Source organism: Caloenas nicobarica, chromosome 3, assembly GCF_036013445.1.
Source record: "Caloenas nicobarica isolate bCalNic1 chromosome 3, bCalNic1.hap1, whole genome shotgun sequence".
NCBI classification, from domain to species: domain Eukaryota; kingdom Metazoa; phylum Chordata; class Aves; order Columbiformes; family Columbidae; genus Caloenas; species Caloenas nicobarica.
The window spans coordinates 54,714,293-54,736,338 of record NC_088247.1 but is presented as its reverse complement, the minus strand read 5'-3'; the positions used below and the strand labels follow the sequence as shown (position 1 = coordinate 54,736,338).

General features: G+C 41.1%; 1 protein-coding gene across 1 annotated transcript in view; it reads right to left on the bottom strand.

Moving 5' to 3' along the window:
• The window catches only part of CLVS2 (clavesin 2), a 50,747-nt gene extending 29,242 nt beyond the window's left edge, over nucleotides 1-21,505 (bottom strand). Inside the window, exons 1-2 of the mRNA XM_065633061.1 lie at nucleotides 21,117-21,505; nucleotides 10,868-11,042 (exon numbers count right to left, since the gene is read on the bottom strand). Coding sequence (XP_065489133.1) covers nucleotides 10,868-11,042; nucleotides 21,117-21,505 — 564 coding nt within the window. The remainder of the gene's footprint in view (nucleotides 1-10,867; nucleotides 11,043-21,116) is intronic.
• Nucleotides 21,506-22,046: the final 541 nt, after the last annotated feature.

The following is a 22,046-nucleotide window of genomic DNA, read 5'->3' as shown; positions in this document are numbered from 1 at the left end:
AGCAGTCTGCTTACCGACTGGAACTAGAGGGGACTGATAAGATTGGCAGCATGACACAGGCTAATTTTTGCAGGTGTATGTCAGCTACAATTTCAAAAATTTTAATCAGTACAGCTTTTAAAAATTCATTTCAGAAATGACATTTTACTCAATGAGACCAGGAACAGCCATAAAATAGGAAACTGAATCGTCTACTTTGAAACAGTTCTAATCTAATCAGAAGGGCTGGTTTCTCTCCACTCTGCCCTATACCCTGCCCTATCCTTTATAACTATCCTGTCTTCTCCTAACATCCTTTCTGTCCTCTTCTCCTCTGCTAAGCACTACCCTTCAAAATATTTTCCATTTTCCTCCCAAAATGAAGCTACATTTTCACCATAGACTCTCCTGCAGGTTGAAAATCCCTCCTGCAAAGTTTTTAATTACAGCACTTGAATTAGTGAATGTGTCCACTGTTTCTATATGCACTTACTGGTATCTGGAGTATACTCTATGGCTTCTTTTGTATAAAGGTGTGAAAGATCCGTTGCAGACCTCACAGGACTGGCTGTACCTTGCAAAAAATTTGCAAGAACGCTGGAGAACTACCAGTACTTGATGATTTATCCTGGATCCTTCAGACTTAGTATGGTGGCCTGCAGCCAGAAGGTGCAGTGCTATAAATGACACTTTCAGTCAAATGGCATAGTGCAGGATGAAGGCACCTCCCAACAAACTCAGAAGATTTTGTGGGTAATAAGGCACATTCAATGCAATATCGGGTAAGGATCACAACTGCAGTTTAAACATACCTTTGGACACCCTCTCCTGAATCACAGCAGAACCACTTTCTCCTTCCAGAGAATGTTTTCAATGAGAGAAGTGCAAAGGGTTGAAATCCAGTTTTTCTCAGACAAAAAGCCCTCCCCAAAATGATTCTAGCAGATATAACAGACTCTTAAGAACCAACTTAAAAGCACAAGAAATTAACAAAAGATTGCCTTTTCCAATGCCACTGTGAGGTATTGGAGTCAGTTCCCTAAAATAACGGGGCCGAATTACACATTTTTATAGTCGGAACTCAAGCCTATACTGTGAGGGAAAACATAAAATGTAACCCATGAGAACCAGCAAGCACTCCAACATAGCCAGAACTGTTCTGGGTAAGATGCTGACAGGAGACCTTCTCAGCGTCAGGTGCTGGAGTTATATTCAGTTTTTTGGACTGAATGTACGCCTGAATTTCCACTAATAGGCTGATACGTGCGGCCACCTCAAATTTCAGCCGATATCCATGTTCGTATATTCATTACATACAAACAAAACATTGGTGCTCTATCTTTTTTATTACAGAAGACAGTGGAAAAGATTACAAGCACTATTTTCCCTTTCCATATAATAAGTTAGAAATGTTTTTTAAGAACTTACTCTGATCTTTGCAAAATATGCAGGAAATGACTGGAGATATGCATTTTGCCTGAGGTTTTGAGGTGGAGTTTTTTGAAAGAAATATATTATCCAAGTTGGAGTATGATGTTTTAGAAAGAGTTCATACTGAATTTTTCTTAAGAAACTAAGTTCCTGCACTACTTTAAATCACCAGAGTAGCACTTCTTTAAACATAGCTATACCCATTAAAACATGAGAATTGCATTTTCTTATTTTTTTTACGATTATGAAACATGAGATGAGAGAAACCATCACCAGACATATGTTTTCGCATTTTTATGGTGCTTCCCCCTAGAGAAGTTTCCCATGTTTGTTTTTCAACATTAGTCAAATATCCTAGCAGTGTTTTTTCCTGTATGGCAATTACTTATAACCAAAGTCAAAATTTTGCTTATAACCAAAGTCAAATTAGAGTCATAAAAATAATTGTCATAGCAGCTGAACACTTGCTAAGGAATATAAACAAAAGTCACAAAAAGTTACACTCTTGTTTTGGGGAATGGGCACTGAAGGCTTAGCTGGTATCACAGGGGCTACGTGCAAAGGTAGAATGTACTGAAGACAACAACATAAAGCCAACTGTGCATAGCCTAATAAGATCACAGAGAATTTATAAGCATCACAGAGAGCAAAGGTCAGACTGATTTCAGAAAATAATTTCAAAAATGATCCAGCATAACCTTATGAGATAAACCTGAACGATGTGTATATAAAATGGATTGATAGCACAGGAAATGGCAAAAAAGTAAAAACTCCCCAAACAAAGAGGATCCCACTGATTTTCATATCACAGTATCCCCAGTGGCAAATAAGACAGGAAGAACACCTCCAGGTCCTAATTCCAGCTCCTTGCTGGTGCAGATAGATACTCCATCAAACAATTCCTTTCTTTGGGTTACTGAGAGTCACACACCAATTTCTGCTTTGGACTCAACAGCATGTGGTGAAATAGCAAAGAGTCTTATAGGAGGTGACATTTTGAAATACAGAAATTAGGATTAATGCCAAGAGGAAATCTGAAGAGCAAGCAGTCATAGGAAGGTTTCCAAAGAAAGTGCCAGAGCTGCCTTTGAGACTTTAAATTAAACTATGTGAAATACTAGGAAATATAATGCATGAGATAATCTTGCCTTAGCAGGAAGGTGAACTATGATCTTAAAACATGTCTTCTGTCTCTGACATTACAATTTAGAACAAATTAGTATTATTTCTGAGTGACCTGACAAGGAAGAATACTATTTTTTCCTTTCATAGTCTTCAGATATTGAAGCAAAAAGAAATATTTAGACCTTGACTGAGAAAAAACACATCCAAAAATAATTATATGTTTTGAAGCTGAGGAATGGTCATAACCATACAGTTGTTGAACTGTAGTCTACCAGAGACAACAGCAAGTCAATCATAGTGCCAGAAGTTAATTCCCTACACCAAGTTTGTGCTACAAACCTTTCTTTTCTCATACTGGTGTCCCTCACTTTAGCATAATATTAGCTTCTCAGCTTAATCAGGGCAATTCAGTCACTGTCTTTGCTTAACACAGATAGATTCCATTTCCCATTAGCATTTAGCAAAAGCTTAGGAAAGAGGCAGTCTGCACGCACAAGAAGAATCTCTACTATTTCCTTTTTCTCAAGCTGCAAAAATTTTAATTGGATGTTTTTCTCTGTTGACAGAACTGATGGAAAAATGTCAACTATGAGCATCTTCATTGGGTTCTACATTAACCATGGCTACTCTATTGAAATAAAAGAAAACTTCAGATGCAAAAATCATGCCATGTCATTCCACTACATCCCCAGAAGCTTCTAACATCTACCCACGTCCATGAGCACTGAATCATATATATCAAGCAGACCAGATCCAGTCTGAGGAACTACAAGGACTGTTTCCTTAACAGCCTGGTGGCCAGAGGACTCAATATGTGAACAGATCAGGACTCAACCCTCTAGTGCTGCTTTCCAGAGTGGTACAAAGAGTAATGGGAACACCGGTGAAGAAGAGATTTGAAGTTGGGAAATGTGAAGCTGATTACATGCCAGATGTGGAGGGCATTTGGACAGTGAGGTTGAGATCTCTGAAGGAGTCTAAGATGAACTTAACATGCCATGCAATCACCCATGGTGACTGAAGTTTTGGAGCATGACATCACGACACTGAGACAAAAAAACCACATCACTGAAGACTAATACAAAGTAAGGCAATGTGAACAGGAGTGGGATGAGGAACTGGGAAAGTGGTAGACTGGGGCAAAGGCTGCTCAGAGGGCAGGAGGAATGGGCAGAAGAGTCTGTGCTGGTTACATCAAAGCACCTGAACAAAAGCCAAGATCCTCACAACTAATCCCGCCTTGCTTACGGCACACATCTGCCAAACCCTGGCAAAGTGCCCACTCTCTTTCTTGTGTGGGTTCACATGGAGGATGACAACTTACTGTAGGCAGTTACTCTGCTAGCTCCAGTGGCAGTGTTTGGGTGGTGGATATTTAACTCCATTAAGCATTTTCAGTACAATGCCATGTGGCAGGGTTTCTGGGGGTGAAAGGGGAATTCAGTTTCCTGCTACTTGCCATTTATCTCAAAGACATGGCAGCCCACACAGTGTTACATGCGTTCGAAGAGCAACTAATAAGGAGCTCTAAATTTAGGCCATGTGAGAATTCAGGCTCCTGGCGTGGAGGTTCAGGATCAAGAATTTAGAAGTCTTGAATCCTCCTGATCAAAAATTAATAGCAACTGGACTCCAAACGCATAAAGGTGACTGAAAATCAGACCATGGCCTGTCACAGTGGGCACTCCAAATTAACAGACACTTTTAATAGTAATCTTCCAGTGGAACAGCTCTTGGCTAGAAAATAAATAAATAAATAAAAGAAGATATAATAGCATCCCCTCATCTTAAAAGTGTGTTTGTGAGAATAAAGAAATTACCATTGGAAAGGCATTCAAGGATTTTTTATTGATGAGCACCATAAAAGAATCTGTCAAGGAAATTAATTAGTCTGTCTTCAGATAACAGGTTAGCAGCTGGGACCACACTGAATAATGGCTATATCTATAGAGACATGCCTGTAAGCAACTGAACTCGAGCTCCAGCCATCAAGTCCTTTCTCACCTGGCAGGTTAAGCCCATCCAGACAGCAGGTAAGGAGCTGTAATAGAACTAACAATCACTTCCAGTCCACCCTGTTTCCACAGTAAATTGCTAGTAAGCCTTTATGATGGACTTTTTACAAGTAGAGATCAAATATATGCAAACTCTTTAAAATAACAAGCTCTTAGGAAAAATATCCCATTCTGCTGCTGCTACAGAACATGCATTGGAATGGTACAAAACTGTGCTGTTTACTAGAACATTCCTCCACTTTCTGTGCTGGTCCTGGGCTCAGGGGGCTCTACCATTTACATACAGCTTAATTCTTTGATAAAAGACTGAATGAAAGCAGCTATGTGATTTACTAGCCCTCCTGAAAGGAGAAAATGCTTCCATTAAAAGCTTGAGCCTGCTACTTTTTAATAGCCTCCCAAGCACTATGTGGAGTATCAGGACCTTATCTCAAAAACTGGCAGAAACTCAAGCACCAAATGAGTGTCTTTATGGTTTTAAGTTTGAATGCAAAGGCATTTAAGGTTCGCTTTTTTGTGATTTGCTGCTCACTGTTACTCATTGCTAGTGCCAAGTAACTATTCCTTAAGCTCATTATTAACAATCTTATGCACTGCACAGAGCGTGTGACCATGTAATTATATGAAGTCAAAATATTGTTTTCAGAGGCATCCTTAGTCCTCGAAGTTCCCAACTTATGAGTTCTTGACACTGAAATCTGCTGGTTGTATAGATGATGTCCAGAACTAGACAGCGAAATTTAAGCACTGTCTGTGGATATCTAAATAGAAAGGTGTACCAACAACAATATTTGGATAAGATTCCCTGTAAGATATGTTAATTCTTAAAGAAAATGGGAGTAGGAAGTCCTGTCCCTTTCATCACCGGATTGTACATGCTCTGGTCTCTATTACTTCCACCTCACACTGCTGCAGCAAATCCGATTGAGGATATTGTCCTTACAATTCACAAGAAAGCTGTTTGAAAGATGTTTTGGACAGCAATAGTAGCGGCAAGCATGTTGTCTTTGTGTTCTTTCTATTTTGCTTTCTGGTTCACAGTAACGAGTTTGTTTTAGCTTATGAAGCCTTCCTTTGTTATAAAAAATGTCACAATCAATTGAAAGACCTGCCCTGTCCCCCACAACGCTGTCGCTTTCTCTGTCTGTAACCATCCTCAACCTGAAAGCAAGAGTCTTCTGTCTTCTGCAACAACGCCGACGGTCCACATATGTTCACCTCCCAGTTTAAATGTGTATCATCTCTTTTTCCCCAGCTTTTTACCTAAAGGACAGGCATTAATATTCAGCCACCAAAAATTACGCAGTTTTGCAAAGCATTTGGAGGTCCAGCCTGTCTGAATGACAACACGCAAAACAACTCTGTCATGTATGCAAGTACTATGATGAGCTAAATAGAAATGGAGTATTTAGGAAGGATTTAGTGTTCTAGATTTTAGAATCCTAAATATCAGTTAATCACTTAGTGTTTTATGCATACCCACGACCTTCCATTTTGCAAAGCTCACCTATAATTATCCCCAAAGCTGTCTGTCAGCGTTAACACTAAACCTCAACTTTCATTATAATTTTCAAATTGAATTTTCAGTCTTTGACACTGTTTTTACCTGCTTGGTGAAAACAATGCACTCTTGATACATATATATGTGTATGTATATATATGTAGCTACAGAAGGATTACCACAAAGAAAAGAATCATACCCAGAACCTCTTCCCTCCTTCTGTTGAAGTGTTCCCAGATCAGTGTTTGGGCAGAAGGGGCCATGAGAGTGTCAGGAGCAGCAAAATGAAAGGTTATTAAAAATGGGGGAAGGAGGGCGTAGAATATACACTTGACTTAATTATCTCCCACCAGAAATCCATCTAACCCCATATCGTGTCCTTAACAGAGGCCAAAAATTAGAGCCTAAAGCAGATACAATGCAGACAGCATATATGATCTTTCCACTTAGCATTCACCTCATCTCCAGCTATGCACGGCCTGAGGAATTCTGAACTTTGTTGTAGTTTTTACGTATTTAGTAATCCGCAGTTCATTTCTCTTACACAAATACATCTATTTTCCCTGAAGACAATTATCAACTTTTAGCATTCAGAATTTCCCATGGCAAGGAGTTCCACAGATTACCCAAATATTGTCCAAAGAATCACTGTGTCACATAAAGAGCCAGGCATATTGCTAGTATCATCTGATGATGCCCATTTCTTAAAATGGAGGTAACCAAGAACATCTGCAGCTTGTCCACTCTCTCCAGCCATGCATGACTTTGTTTGTATCCTGGTCTGACCTCATAAAGGATCCTGCTTTATGCAGGAGGTTGGACTTGCTGATCTCCTGAGGTCTCTTCCAACCTGAATTATCCTGTGATCTTATGGTTTTATGGATTCCTGTAGTTTCCCTCCACAGTTTTTCTTCTTCCATCAAGAAGAATTCCAGCCAACTTAGTTGTTCCTTATACAGAAACCAGCCCATACCTTTTGGCTTTTTTTGCCCTTCTCCAATCCTACAGTAGTCTTTCTGAGACAGAAAATCAGAAGCATTCACGATATTGAAGATGGAAGCAATGGGACAGATTTTTGCAGTGGCTTCACCATGTTCCCTGCTCTCCCTTCCTTTCTTTAAAGATCCTAACATTTTATTTGGTTTTTTGACCAATATTATGTATTGAGATATTTTCACACATATTTACCAGGCCATAACATCGAGTTGTCATTCTTACGTGGTAAGAGCTTAGAGTTCATCACTGTCTGTGGAAAGTTAGGACTGGTTTTCTTCTGAGCAATCAAGAGTTCTTTCTATGCGAAAAGGAGCTGAAGCATGCAGATTGTAACCCTCTGCTGGTGAAAGAGGTAAAATTTTGTAGGAGAGGGACTTAATTCAAGTCACTCAGGTGTTGTAGCACACAGTGCTGTAACACTCCCCGCTTTCAGGAACCCAGCTGCTAGAGTAACATAAGCTCTCTCACAAGCCCAAAATCAGTGCTTGGCTACAGAAATCAATGAATGGGGAAAAGTGGGCGCCTAAAGACTCGGATTCACAAACACCCACGCATTGAATACACTGGGAAGAGCCAACACAAGGTGCCAAAGTCAGGGCAGGGGTTTCAGTCTCATGTCTCAAATAATGTTTTCCTTCTGCTCATGTTTCACAGCTCTGAGCTCTTAAGTACTCCTAGGCACCTAATCCAGACAGACCCCGCTCAGAAAATAAACAGTGTTGTGTGTTGCATTTGCTCATGTTCTTATTCTTCACTAGGCAAGGTGCAGGGGCTCTAAGTGCAAATCCTCCTTCTCACTAATGAAGAGCAACATTAATGCTGTAGCCAGCAGCATCCACAGGGAAGAGTATTGCTCCTTTTTTTCCAAAAATGCAAGGCCAGTGTATGAGTTAGAACTGGAGCATCAAGAGTCCCAGCCAAGTGCCTTAACCTCCACAGGAGGTTTTCACTTTTTGGCTAGCAAAACCATCTGATCTAAAATTCAGTACTGACCTACACTGCATAAATTGGTTGGTACAGCACTGTTGGGATGGATATCCTGGAAATTCACATTAGTTTACAGTAAAGCACTGTCCTTTAACATTAAAAATTCCATGGTCAAAAGGCTCTTTTCCTGAAAACGGCTACCTATGAGGTTTTTCTAATGTATACCAGTCAGTCAGAGGTATGATTCTTTTCATACTCCCATTTAACATATATATGCAGACAAACTGTATAGCAGAACTTGTCTTCAGTAGAAAACTATATATTTAGTTATCTTACTATCAAAAGGAATTTCTTAAAAATTAAGCAGTTGTGAAGAGCCCAGAAACACCATAGCTTGGAATCAACTCTCTTTGGTACTTACCATATTGAATATTCTGCTCACCATGGAAGCTAAGCAAATATAATGCAAATTTAGTAGATTTTATTCAGGAGGCAAAGGGATTTGGTTAACATCAAATTCAGTGGTCACTAATCCCACTTTCCCTGTCCCTTTCCACCCAAATAACACAAATATTTGAATTCCCCAAATGGTAAGGTTCAGTATCTTGAGCCCTGTTAAATCTTATAAGCCAAAGTAAATTCCATTTCTCTGATTAAACAGAGGAGTATTTACAAAGATCATAAATAAACAGTGTATGTGAGTTGTTCTTCATACCACCTGACTAAGCACTTTTTACTTTGACATCATTTAGAATTATGTTTCTGCTTTACATTGCTGTCCAAAATAAAAGGCAGTCTCTGTTGAGGGTAACAGGAATGTAACATTTCAGGCATGAAATCTTGCAAGAAGGTGAAAATAGACCCATGCCTTGGCCGGGGTCTCTCTGTACCGCCTTTCCACCATGCTTTCCTCTTATGTCCTTCCTGATCGCAATTGTTTTTGAAGTGAGCTTCTCCCTCCAAGATGCTCAGTACAGTTGTCTTTAGTCCTTTCCATTGATTCTAATATATTTTTACATAGAAAAATGTCTAAGTAAAGCAAATGAAAAAAAAAAAGAAATATTAACAGCCGCCCAAGTAGCATAACTACTGGGAAAATATCACTAGAGAGTCAGTCAGTTTTGCTAGTATAAGAATTTTAGCCTTCATTCCCTCAGTGGTTCTCCACAGAAAATTAAATATTGTATTATGAGAGCCAAACTAATTGATTTCTTCAAAAGATTTGTGGTAAAAGGCCTTGAAAAAGTTACTGCTTACAGATTACAATACCTGTCACAGATTAGGACAGATTCCTCAAGCGTTGGGAGAGTTTTATCTCACATTCGTCATTTTAGTGCTTTCTTATTCCCTCTTCTGAAGCATTTCATGCCCTGTTTTACACCTCTGGAGTCAAGAAGACTGAAGACAGTAGGCAAAAAATGATACCCTGGGTGCTGGCCACCACCTGATTCAGGATATTCAAACATACAAAGCTGGGGCCATGCATAAATTAAGCCAATGGACTTCACCTCAACTCAGTAATGAACCAACCAATGTCAGGAGAACACAGAGTCTCAGAGACAATCTGAAGTTAGGTAAGCCATCCATCATATTTTCAGATGCAATTATCCACTGCAGCTTTCCTCAAAATAACCATATCTGATTAATGTCCAAGAAGAAACACCACCATTTAAAAATAAAGACTACTAAAGTATTTATTAATGTTCTAAACTAGAAAACAATGGCTAACTTTGAAAAATAGCACACAAAAAAAAACTTTTAAAGCATCAAAAAGAAACGTAGCACTATTAGAGTACAGATCCCACTGCTGCCTTCTGATATAGTTCTCAAGACCATGGAATCATGCTGTTGCATAAGGAAACACAACAAAATGAAAACTGAGATCTTTGTCTCAGGACTGTCACTACCCTTCTGTGTGCAACAGCAGGCTGAATACTGGCTAAGTCATTTAAAGATTTAGATCAAAACTCCCATAGTACTGCTATACAAGTTTCTTCAAAAATAGCAATATCAAACTGAAGAAGTTCAAAGATAAGGCTGTTATTTTGGTTTATGAATAATAAAAATGTATAAATGATAAAAACATCACAGAAAAGGAATATATGTCCTTGTAAAACCAAGGCACACTGCCACAGGAGTGAATTACCGGTATTTTTAACATAGCAACTCAAGCTTATACAGCAAACAACTACTTTAGAGATTCTAGTTTTTCATTTTAGTAAGCATTAAAGATCACAGGAGACAGTAAAGAGTTATGTAGTATGCTTTCCACCAATGTGCCTGTGCCATGCAAAGTGCATTCACAATGTGCAGAAAGAAATTCAGAACACTGTACACTCAGTCCCAGAAGCTGCTGCTCAAATTAATCCTGACCCAGCAAAAAAGCCAAGCACATGCTGAACTTCGAGTAAGTAAATAGCCCCAGCTAACTGTCTAATCACAGTGCCCATGCTTTTTCAGGACAAATGATGTAGAGCCTGTCTCCAATGGAATCAACAAAAAAAACCAACTTGGCATGGCAGGAGCAATCCATATTTCATTAGCCCTGTGCAACATGACAAGATAAACTGATTACTTCTAACTTGCTGCTGCAGAAGCTACAGTCTGAATTTACAGTAAGACAGCCACTTTGGAATAAAGACAGAAAAGTTACCTCTTCTTTACGGCAAAGAAGGAGCCTCCATGCCAGGAGTTACTGCAGCTGGCTGACTGAGCTCATGCATTAAGCTTGTGCCACTGCAGCTTGCCTGTTCACTCATACTTTAAGGTGTCAATAGCCTTGCTGCCCAGAAGTTCTTGAATTTTTGTTTCATTTGTTTTTATTTTAACCACACGGATTTGTAATGAACTGTAAAATAAAGGAAAAATAGGAAAAGAAAGAAAAGAAGGTTACCTGAAGGCCCTCTATGGCTAATCTGAGCATGCTTGGTGTGAGCTTGGAGGCCTGCTTGAAGGTGAAGTTGCTCCAGTCTATAATCAAAACAAATCCATTCACTTGAAGCTCGGGGTCTTCTATCATGGCTTCTAAAGAAAGAAGTATGGCACGCAAAATATCCACCAGCGTGTACCTGTGAATGTTAAGGAGAGATTCGGTTAGGAAAGGAGCAACGACCACAGACGTGGAGAAGTTCTGAGCGTTCTTCCTTTGTACTGTGCGTCAAAAGTTTAAATCAAAGGAGTGCAAACATGTCCTCAGAAGTCGTGTGGGTATGTAAAGCTGGGAAAGTCTCAAAAGCTCAGTTAGTTGAACTCATCCTCTTGAGCAGGATTATGTACATCTAGACCATCAGAACAAACTACAAGAATATTAATACACCAAAGCAAATTTGAAATCTTTTGTAGTCTCCTAATCTGCTTTAATATCTATGCATTTTATTAAATGTCTGTACAAAACATATCTATGCAAATTGTATTTTTCTAAAACCATAATGATACCAAAACCTCAGTCTTAACACCAGAAGCCTAGATACAAAGTTTCCTCCTATATTTTTCCAAAGTATTGAAATAACAGCTTCTACAAAATTATCAGAGAAAAAAGAGATTTCCACATGCTTCCCTTGTCCCTCTCTCTGGGTAATGTTTTCTCTTACATCTACAAAGGGTTTACAGAAGGCTGATTACTAAAGTATCTTGAAAGCAGAAAGTAACACACACTAGGGCTTTGAGGTGTTTCTTGTTAAGAGCAATAGCAATCTTTTAAGAGTTACTTAACTGCCTTCTGAGTACTGAGTACTTTGCATACACAAATTACGAGGTTTCAGGAGTAAGTCTGAAACATGGTATTCATCAGTCCTAGAATTTTCTATGTTAAATTTGGATTTAGAAAGATGCCACCTACAATATGTAATTATGTTTTACACATATGCACATAATCTTTTCTTAGATTGAGAAGACATAATTCTATATTACCAAGCCCTGTTTAATATAACCTTTCTTTTTTTGAAGCTAAAGCACCTAATACAGCAGCTGAATAGCTTAAATATATACTGCAATGTCATCTTTAGAACATCATATAATACAGTTATTAATCACCCTGCAGTTTAGCTTATTGTATTTAAAAAAGAAAAAAAAAAAAAAAAGGTGAAACATTTGAATTATGTGGGGTTTTTTTAAGATACATGAAAGTAGCAGTTTAAGTGTTTATGTTTTCCGGGCTAACTATGTTTTATATCTAAAAATCCTTTTTAAAAGTAAGATAAATGCTTACAGAAACAGATGTCAATTTTCGTCCACACTACAGTTTCAGGTGTAGCATTAGAATGTTAAACCAGAAAAAATATCACATAAGAAAATATTCCAGGAACAAAAGAAAGAGTTAAGTCTTCAGTGTTTGTGCAGATATTTTGAAATAACACCCTTTAAAAGTCTCCCATGATGGCATCAAACATAGTTCTCAAAATCCTGAGTTTTCACCGTGCTGCATATGTAGCAAAGATCATGTGTGCCTACTTAGAAATTACATTAAATTATACTGAATTCTACTTGCTTTAATACAATGAGTACACTGTTCCGCTGTGTATATAACTACATTTTGAAAGTATCTACAAAAGGGAATAACACAAATGAAATTAATCTGCTCTAGCTGACTTCTCGCATCTTTCCATCATTTTTTATCAGCCAACTAAAACTCAGTGAACTTCCCAAATATGCATTCTTAGAAAAGAAATGTCAGTCTAACACAAGTGAACAAGAGAAAGGGTCTTTTCCCCAGAAAACATGTGGGGAACCATTGTTTTATAAGATGCTTCCCTTCATTTTGGAGATCCTTATTTTGTTTTGAATTTGGTTTGGTTGACTAGGATAAAAGTTCTTTATTCACTCCTCTCCTTTTCACTTTTCTGAGATTTAATTTTTTTCTGAGGCTTTACTTTTCTGAGATCTAAGGTTTACAGGAAGTTTGGTATGCTCTCTCTTTTTTGTTCAGGTTTTTTTCAACTGGGAGAGGAAACAGAGCACAAAAAATTCTTGTCTGTAATTCTCCTATGGAAATCCTCAAAATGCTAAAATTCTCTATTTCCTTTTGGCAGAAAGAAAAAAAAGAAGACCATTGGAATTTTGTCCATGGGGGAAAAAAGGACATGCCTTTAAACCTGTTTGAAGGAAAACGTTCAAAACCTGGATCCCTGTTAGTACAATTTGATAATCAAAGAACTGTTAGGCCAGGACCACGTTTTTGCAGTAGGCACAGTGAAGCAAACCTGGAGCATCCCACCTGTACTGAGCAAACCTGCCCTGGGGCACAGGGCTGGCATGGCAGAGCCAACACCTCCAGCATGGCGTGGCTGATGCTCCCTCTGTCCCCAGGCAAAGCAGCTCCCCCAAGCCCAACTGCTGGACATGTCGGGAAAACGCCACCGTTGCTGCTGAGGCCTCTGGATAAGCAAACAAACACCCCCAGGGCCACTGTGTGAGGAGCGACCTGAGGAAAAATGAAATCATTCATCGGCAATTTCCCAAGCAAGTTTGCACATGTATAATGGGATATGTGGGGAGTGTTGGGCAGAGTGAAGACTATAGACGGTTATACAGGCACTAAAAAGGTCTTAGTTTGCCTAGTGTATCTGCAGATCAGTCTACGTATCCAGTGCAACACTGGTGCATGGACAGTGGAAGGCACATAATCAACATGGGAACTAAAAATCCCCTGTACGAGATGCATTTTGCACAATTGCCAGCACCGAGATTAAAACAGGTCCTTAGCCTGAGGCAAGGAGGTTTATAGAGCCATGTTCAGGGTCAGGGTTGGGCTCAGAGTGTGGCCAACTGCCTTCAAACCCTGGTTACCTCCACAAGGCGGTGGAGGTCTCAGAAGTACTGATTTTTTAATCGTTTCATGAAATTAGATGGAGATACACCCTGTAAGAGGCCTTCCCATGGGAAACTTTGCACTGGGAAGGAAATTACATCAGGTGAGACACTGGGAGAGCAGCTAATGCTTCAGTATGAAAATCATCTATCAGACCCCATGCAAGAAACAGACATTAGAAATACTCAAATCCTAAAATTAGCCTCAAACTCACTTGATATTTGTGCTGCCCCATTCAGAGGATCTCATTCTCCAGGAGAAGAGCTCCATGAAGTAGAAAGCTGCTGCAAGAACCCTACATCCAGTCCAAGAAGATGGGTCCCAAGTTGCTGATGTAGATCTCTAATGTCCTCTCTAGGGAGTTAAGAGGACATCACATGCCTTGGATTAACAGCTCCCTATTGGCACAAGACTGCTAGAAATCTGGTGCATTAAACATAAAAATTATTTGTTTATGAGTCAAATCAAGCCTCTAAGACTCGCCATAAAATGCTTTTATATATACCTGATACATATACAGATGTGTACATGTAAACACAAATATACCTAATTATGTTCTGAATTCATTCAAGTCAACAGGAAAACTGTCAGGCATCAATGAGAACAGGATTTCAGCCACCACCAAGAGTAACCAATGGTCTATGGCATATTCAACGTCTCTGTAACTCACATTGCAGCTTTGCTTAGTGTAAGAAATAGGGTCCATAACAACAATGATTATATTCTATGTTTAGTCACTGAAAAAGACACAAGGTTGTCCTCTCTGTGAAAACAAGTCCTGAAGAACACAGGTCTAGATAAAAGCAAGCAAGAACACCTTCTGTCAGAAGAAGGTAACTGAAGTCCTCTCTAAGTCTAAAAACTATATCAGGAGTCTATAGGGACATGTCACTAACAACCAAGCTTACCCCTTCAAATACCCTTTGGGGCAATTAGTTGAAGATAAGAGCTATTCTTCATTTTGTAATGGACCTCTTCTCTTGGTTTCGATACCTTACTTAAGTACAGAACAGAAAACCAGGCAAGCAAGACAAATCCATCAGTGGATATTTAAAGCAGCTTTTCCTCTGGGGACATGAAGAGGCAAGCCAGAAATGTAAATCTGGTGTGATAGATGAAATCTTAGGTGCTGCGAATGGCAAGCTGAGTACTGAAAGTATCAGCTGAACAGCCCAAGCAAACAAAATATTATTAAAGAAGCTATACTGAAGCTTTCACACAGCACAGAGTTATTTGCATAAAGATTCATCTTCAATTCACTTCAGCATCATGTTGTCCAACATTTCACCTCACTGCTACTACTGTTCACGTCAGCATCAGGATGCACAGGCTCTGCCATAACACACGCTTCATCCTTGGCTGGACTTTAGGGAAATGAAAATGATACGTAAAAAGAAGGTGGGAAAAATTACTCCGGCTTGTGTTGTCGAAAGTTTTATTCCATGCTGAAATTACTTTCCATATAGATATAGAAATATAACCAAGCAAAAGCGAGAAAAAACAGATAAGCTAGTGAGCGTGAAATAAATTTGATCCAAGATGTCTTTGACTGCCTTTCTACTTTAAAGAGGGAAAAAAAATTTCAACACATTAGCCTTCAATTTTAAGAGACTATGGTGTTCAGCCTGAGGGGAAGATGGTATTGTTTTATTCTTACCACTCTGTGCTAAGTAACATCATGTTAGGGGACAACAAGCTGCCCATTTTGGCCTGGCCTCAGTTTTACAGTGACTGCTCCAGTGCTGTCAGGTACATAGGGTACGCCAGGCCTGATTTGCTGCAGTAGCTATAGTAACCTGGATTTAGGTTGTGCAAAAATAAATCCTTATTTATTTATGGCTAAATTCAGTTGCATTCACTTGTTTAAACAGACTTTTACAGGACATATTGTAGCTAGCAAGGTATTACTAATTGCTGGGATAATCGAGAACTCACAGTTAATTTAAATGTATCTAATGCCCTCTATTTATAGGACCATGCTTAATTCAATGGACAGCTTAGGCAACTTTTTTAGCTCAGTTGTTAATGTGAATAATAAATTCTGGAAATACGTTATCACATATATAATGCACTCTTAATGTTCCTTTTCTTTGTGACTCCCAGCTTGAGTTCAAATGAGGTGGGGACTGGTGTGCAGACACACTCTGCTACCTCTTGAAATTCTTCATTCAGGTTGACTTTAAAGCAATGAGCCTGGGAAGGCTTGACAAGTTAATAGCCACACTGACAATGATTCTTTCAAATGCTTTGGGATGGCTACCATTTCTACAACAACAGCAACAGAGCTTTCTAGGGTAATGCCTCAATGAGGTCTTGACTTGTCAAGAACAGAACAGCTCAAACAATTAACTGAGTATCCCGGTCTCTTGTAATTTAACCACGGCAGCAATTCCCTCTTTCCAGAAAAGTTATTTGAGAATTTTCTATGCGACAAGAGCAGATTCAAAGTATTTCCAAGAATTTCTGGTAAAAACAGTCTGGCAGACACTGCTGTCAACTCTTGGTAATACTTCACCATGATCTTTCACCTTTACCTCTTGGTTATGTGGTCTGTGCATCCTCTTCACCCCCAGAGGCCACTGTGATTTCCACCAGGCCAACAGAAAGAGACAGAAAGAATGCAGGGTACAGATGTCTCAAATCAAATCCAGCTGTGTCAGCTGTTTTCCATATTTTATGTTCTTGACAATAGGTGGCATCCACCATATCATTTGTTTAACCAGATTCTGGTTCCGGTCAATTCACATTTGCACCGAATAAGAAATAATCTGATTTGGCAGAGTTGCCCTACTATCTCTATTGCTATTTGTCATCCTCCCCTTGATATCAAGAAATTTCAAGTTATTTTGAGACTTAAAACTGAGTGGCATGAGTCTGCCTCTCAGGATGCGAACTGTTAACTAGAAGAGATAAATGATAAGTCTCTTGCTTAAATTTAAGCTACATGTCTCCTGAAGGTCCCAAACATGTAAGGAATGCACAATCTGTATTTTAAGCCAATCAACCTTTGGACAAACAAAGGTTTCTGTCAAATGAGCTCTTGTGCCACTGTGGTTTAAAAGAGAAAACTGGTCAAGTCTCTGAGCCATCATCCCCTTTCTAACCTACTGCTTTGGCTTGATATTTTTTGAATTTCAGTGAAACAAGAGCCCTAAAGATACACAAAGTAGTACCTAGAAATGATGCCTCAGATCTCCTTCGTTCATCAGACTGGGTACAGATTTGAATGCTGAAAAGATTGAGATCGAAACTTCTCTTACAGGTATTCTGCTTGAACAGTGGTAGCATGCCCTGGGGGCCCTTATTCTAAAAACAAAAAGCACCACCAGTGTTACAAAAATGATAGAGGAATAGAAACTGCTTCAAATATTTTACCAGATTAGCTTTTAGATTCAGATTTAATACTGTTCATTACTGCTTATGTTAGCGTGGTGTCTAACAGTCACAGCCACAGATGAAGATTCTACTGATCTAAATTTTACATTAGCACTGATGAGAAAGATCCCTAGCCAAAACACTCACAGTCTAAATACAAGTGCTAACAGACAGATATGGATACCTGGGGGAAAGCTAAGGAACAATAAGGCAGCATCAGTCAGCAGGAGAAACTGTAGAAAAAATGACAGTGTTTGCACTAGTTAATAATTATTATTTAAAAGATACTACTTTGAAACAAAAATTGACTCTATTAACCAAGTATTATGTTATTGTTAATATGTTATTATTGTTAGCATTGCTATTTATTTTGTCACACTATCTCCATCAGAGCTTGAAAAATACCCTGCCAACTCACCTGTGTTTAATAGTGAGCTGAAGAGCAGACGAGCCTCCTAATAGCTACAGAATTTAAATTTTCATTTAATGGGAGGAAAAGTTTCTAGCACTTCTGCACATGAAAGCATAGTTTTGAAAGCAAACCAGTAGATTCCATCTTTGCCCTGCTGTAAATCGTCTAAGGCAACAGCAAAGCTAATGGTAAGGAACGCAGAGGATTTCCATATTCACTGAGGATGGTGTGAGCTGACTGGGTCACTGTGACACAGACAGGAACTAGGCACTACTGCAATTTTCTACTGAGCTTTTCTAATGCACTTTCTAGGAAAATAATTGCAGAGAAAGATTTCAAATAAGTATCATCAAAATAGACTGATTTTCCTAGGGAATTTGTGTACAGGTGCCATGAAGCATATAGAAGAACATGCATGACAACAGACCACTTGCTGCTGAGAGCTGAAGTTTATTCTGCTGTTAACTGAAAAAAACCTTCACCAGCTGGACACATTAAGAAAAGGGAGTCTTCAAATGCACATACACACCTACAAGCCAAATGTAGTTATGAATCAACAATCTAGAAGCTAATAGGGAGGGCTGATGCCTCTCCGAGTGCTCTGCAGCCTCCTGGCAGGAATGCCACCTGTCTTCACTTTCCCCACACCGGAGACAGCATGGAGAGTTCGGCAGGGTCTCATCGAAAAGCTGCTGGGCCACTCAATACATTATCCTTCACCTTTCTTCCTTTGTTTGTTTTAAATACATGTCTCATTTAGTTGTTCAGATGGCAGGACATTTGGTACAGTTTTCAGGCCCTGCTTAAATTTAGTGATTTAACATCTAGTACACAGGCTTGTTTTACCATGGGAATTTTCTGCCTCCCGTCCTTTTCTTTCTAATTGGAACTATGTAAATCATAGGCTGCCAATGCTATATAAATCATCTACAGTATATCTGCTATTCATTTAAATAACAATTGGAACTTCTTATTTCTAATTGTTACATGCTAGCTGTAATAAGTCATACACACGTGATAAATTTGGAGACTTGCTGTGCTCTATTAACTTAGTTTTTGAAGCACATAAAGAGGTCCTAACAAGACACACTTCAAAAAGTAATCCTCCCAAGGTTGCTGTAAGAGGAGCACAGGTTTACATATTGTAAGAAAGATCTCAAGTCAGTTAAGGCATAAGCTTGAGACATGTTGCGTAGCAGCTCTAGTATACGTTCCGGAGACAATGCTCCCCGGGTTCAGCTGCTGAACATCAGATAATGGAAGACACTAAATTAATTAGAAAAGAGAGTGACCTAGCTCCATTCCCAGATCTGTCACTGACTTGTCATGTGCCTTGGAGCAAGCCACTCCCCACAGCTCTCTCTCCTTTGTCTGAGTGGTCTCTCTGAAAACAAATCCCTCACTCTGGAGGACAGTCGTATCACAGGCGAGCAGTGCCATTGAGTAATCCTGTGTACCCCAGTCACTTCCTTATTATATCAGAAATAATAATTTTACCAATAGGACTTCAAGAAAAATATCATAATAAATTTACTGTTGTGTCAGCTGATCTCATGTAGTTTAAATATCAGCACATCCAAAATTAAAAATAAAATAAACCTAACCTTCTCGCTTGCCAATTATTTCCTTAATGATAATTTACCTCTGATTTTGAATTCTTGGTCATTTTTTTACTAGGAACTAATGGTCTGAAAAGTGTCACCTAAAGCTTTGGGGTTTTTCCCATTAATGAGAAATGACAGCATTTCACGCTCTCTTTAACAAGGTAACTTCTTCATGGTAGATGTACGACTTAACAAAAGGCCTAACCATCCATTTCTTTGCTAATTCCTTGTTTGGAGATTTTTACGAATCTGTGGACCTGTTTTTAAAAATAAAAAGTTGACTTGGTCATTATGTGGGAAATAAGGAAGGTCCTTATGTGGGAGAGGAAGCCCACTCAGTCCTTAGCCTCATCACCACTGCTTCCTCACTCAGCTTCTTTGGCTCCATCTGCCAGAAAACCAAGGCAGGGAAAGGAACCTGGCCCCAGTTGTTAGCTTAGTCGTGTGCAGTTTTGACTTGTGCCAGACAGCTTTCTCCCAGTCCCCAGGCATGATTCACAGGTTAGCAAGGGCCATGAAACTCTCCCCGTAGGCAGTGTGGATGTGGCCACCCTGTCTGGAGAAGGGGAAAGCCATGGTGGGCCAGCGGTGCTTTGGGCAGAGATCCATCCCTTGCTGTAACACCGACTGCTGCAGGGAGCTGTGGGATCACTCCCTGCAATGGCTATCGACACAGCCTGCAAGAGGATAGCTACACGAGCACTTAAAGGGTAGGCTTAAGTACATCAGTCCCCAAGATTTTGTCCTTTATATCCACACTGCTAGCTGTTCATGACCTCCTCGTGTTTCGAAATAACTGAGCTTGGGACATCTGCACTAAGCACTCAGTGATGCCTTTGCCCAGCCTGTGTTGACTGCACAAAAGACAGTTTGGGTTTATGTGAAGGCAACTAGCAAGATTGTATTTTTTCTCACTAAAAAGCGCTCCAGATACTAAACCTGCTCTCAGGTTGGGAGCCTAGGGAAATGATGCAGTGTTCACAGGAACAGCCGTTAGACTTCACTCTGAATGGATTCATTCATTTACATATGCTGAAAATCAAGCAATTTTTGTGGATGTAATTTTAGACTGCAAGAGAAATTGGGCATGACACCCAGTGAGCTATTTAGAATAACAAAACAGTGTCACATAATATCAAGTCGATTGCTAAGAGAAAGGGCCTTGATGGGAGACAGCTCTTGGGTCAGCCTGCTAAGTCATCTTCAGGCTACAGTAGTCCCAAAAAGGATCCGAAATTGTTCTGGGGACTGCATCAGCCTCCTTGAATTTGATACCACAGCTTTGTGTGCTTGGACCCTATTATGCAGGGAATTCACACCTAGAGCAGTGTGAGTGAGGAAAAGAAGAGATTACTGTGAGTGGGTAAGAGGTTACTTTATCTTCCACCCTGGCATTTCCAGGTGGCTCAGGAAGAGCTGTCTTTAGCACAGAGAAAGAATTCGGGTCCTCAGCTTCCTGCACAGGCAAACTTTTCAGCTCAAAAGCCATGATGGATACTCCTGTTTTACACACAGCATCTCCCACTTTCTCCTGTGCACCTGAGCAACTCTGTGCGCGCTGAAGCCGAAAGACCAACACAGGGATCGCAACCAGGCTTTGTCAGAGGAGTAAGCACATCGTCTACCGTGCCCGCTCACTTTGGCTAAGGGGAGGCAAAAGGCTGTAAACCCCATATCAGCCAGCTGAGAAGAGCACCTAAGCAGTTCCTACTTTCCTCCTGAAATTCAGAGCCTAAAGGATAAGAAGCTGGAAAAGGCCCTAAGCCACAAAATACATTTCTTCTTTCTCTATTCCCTCTGCCTTCCAGGCTGCTGTCCGGCCCCTTGTGGGCTGAGCCGGGTGTGTCCGTGCTGCCCACCCACCATCTCTCTGCTCTGGCATAGCTTTTCCCACGCATTGCCTGGGAAAAGACGGGGTTAAGGTGGTGGGTGGCTCTGCATTTACCTGCTCTGGTCCCAGTTGGCAGCAAAAAGGACGAGGATCTTCCTGCCGTAGTGGTCCAGGTTGGCCAGCCCGCCGGGGAAGCCATCCTTCAGTGCCTGCTTGATACCCGGGTCTGTGGCCTTGAAGCTCTTGAACATATCCAGGTTCTGCTGGCGATATTCAAAGTACTGGGCCAGGAGGCGAAACGCCTCGAAGTGCTGAAACTTCCTGGCCCGCAGGAACCGCAGGATGAAGGCATCGTCGGTGCGGAGGAAGCCAATGTCCGGCCTAGTTATCACCATGTCCCGCACCTCTTGGATGTCCTGGTGTAAGGTGTCGGGGTTCTCGTTCAGCTCCAGCCGGGCTTTTTCCAGAGTCTCCGGGGAGAGACCTGCCTGCAAATGAGTCATGGCGCTGCCCTCCTCCTCCACCCCGCTTCTGCTGTCTGCGCTCCTTAGCCTCCCGGGCGCTTGCCCCCCGGAGGCGGGGTGCCCCGCCACTGCCGGCCGCCGCTCCCCCGCCCCGCCGGGCCTCGCCCCGCCGCTCCCCGGCCCCGCCGCCGCTGCCAGTCCGGCCGTCGAGAACGGAGCAGCTTCCAGGCAGCCGGGTCCCGTGGGGGGGCTGGCACCGAGACGGCCCCCGGGCTGCTGGCGGAGGCGCGTTATCTCTCTGACATAGCGCCCTCCCCGCCGCGGGGTCCGACGCGCCGCATCATCCCCGCAGCCGGTCCGTGGAGGCGCCGAAACCTGCCGGGACGGGGGTGCGGGCCGCCGGCTGCCGCTCGCCGCCCGCCCCCGCCGGTGCCGGTGCGGATCTCAGGCCGGGCTGCAGCGAGGGGCCCGGCCGCTAGGCAGGGCGAGCCGCGCCCGGGGGCGCTCCCCCGGCCCGGGGCTGGCAGGGGGGCTGCTCTCCCCAGAGCAGCACCATTTACGTAAGATGAGCGCTCGCCCC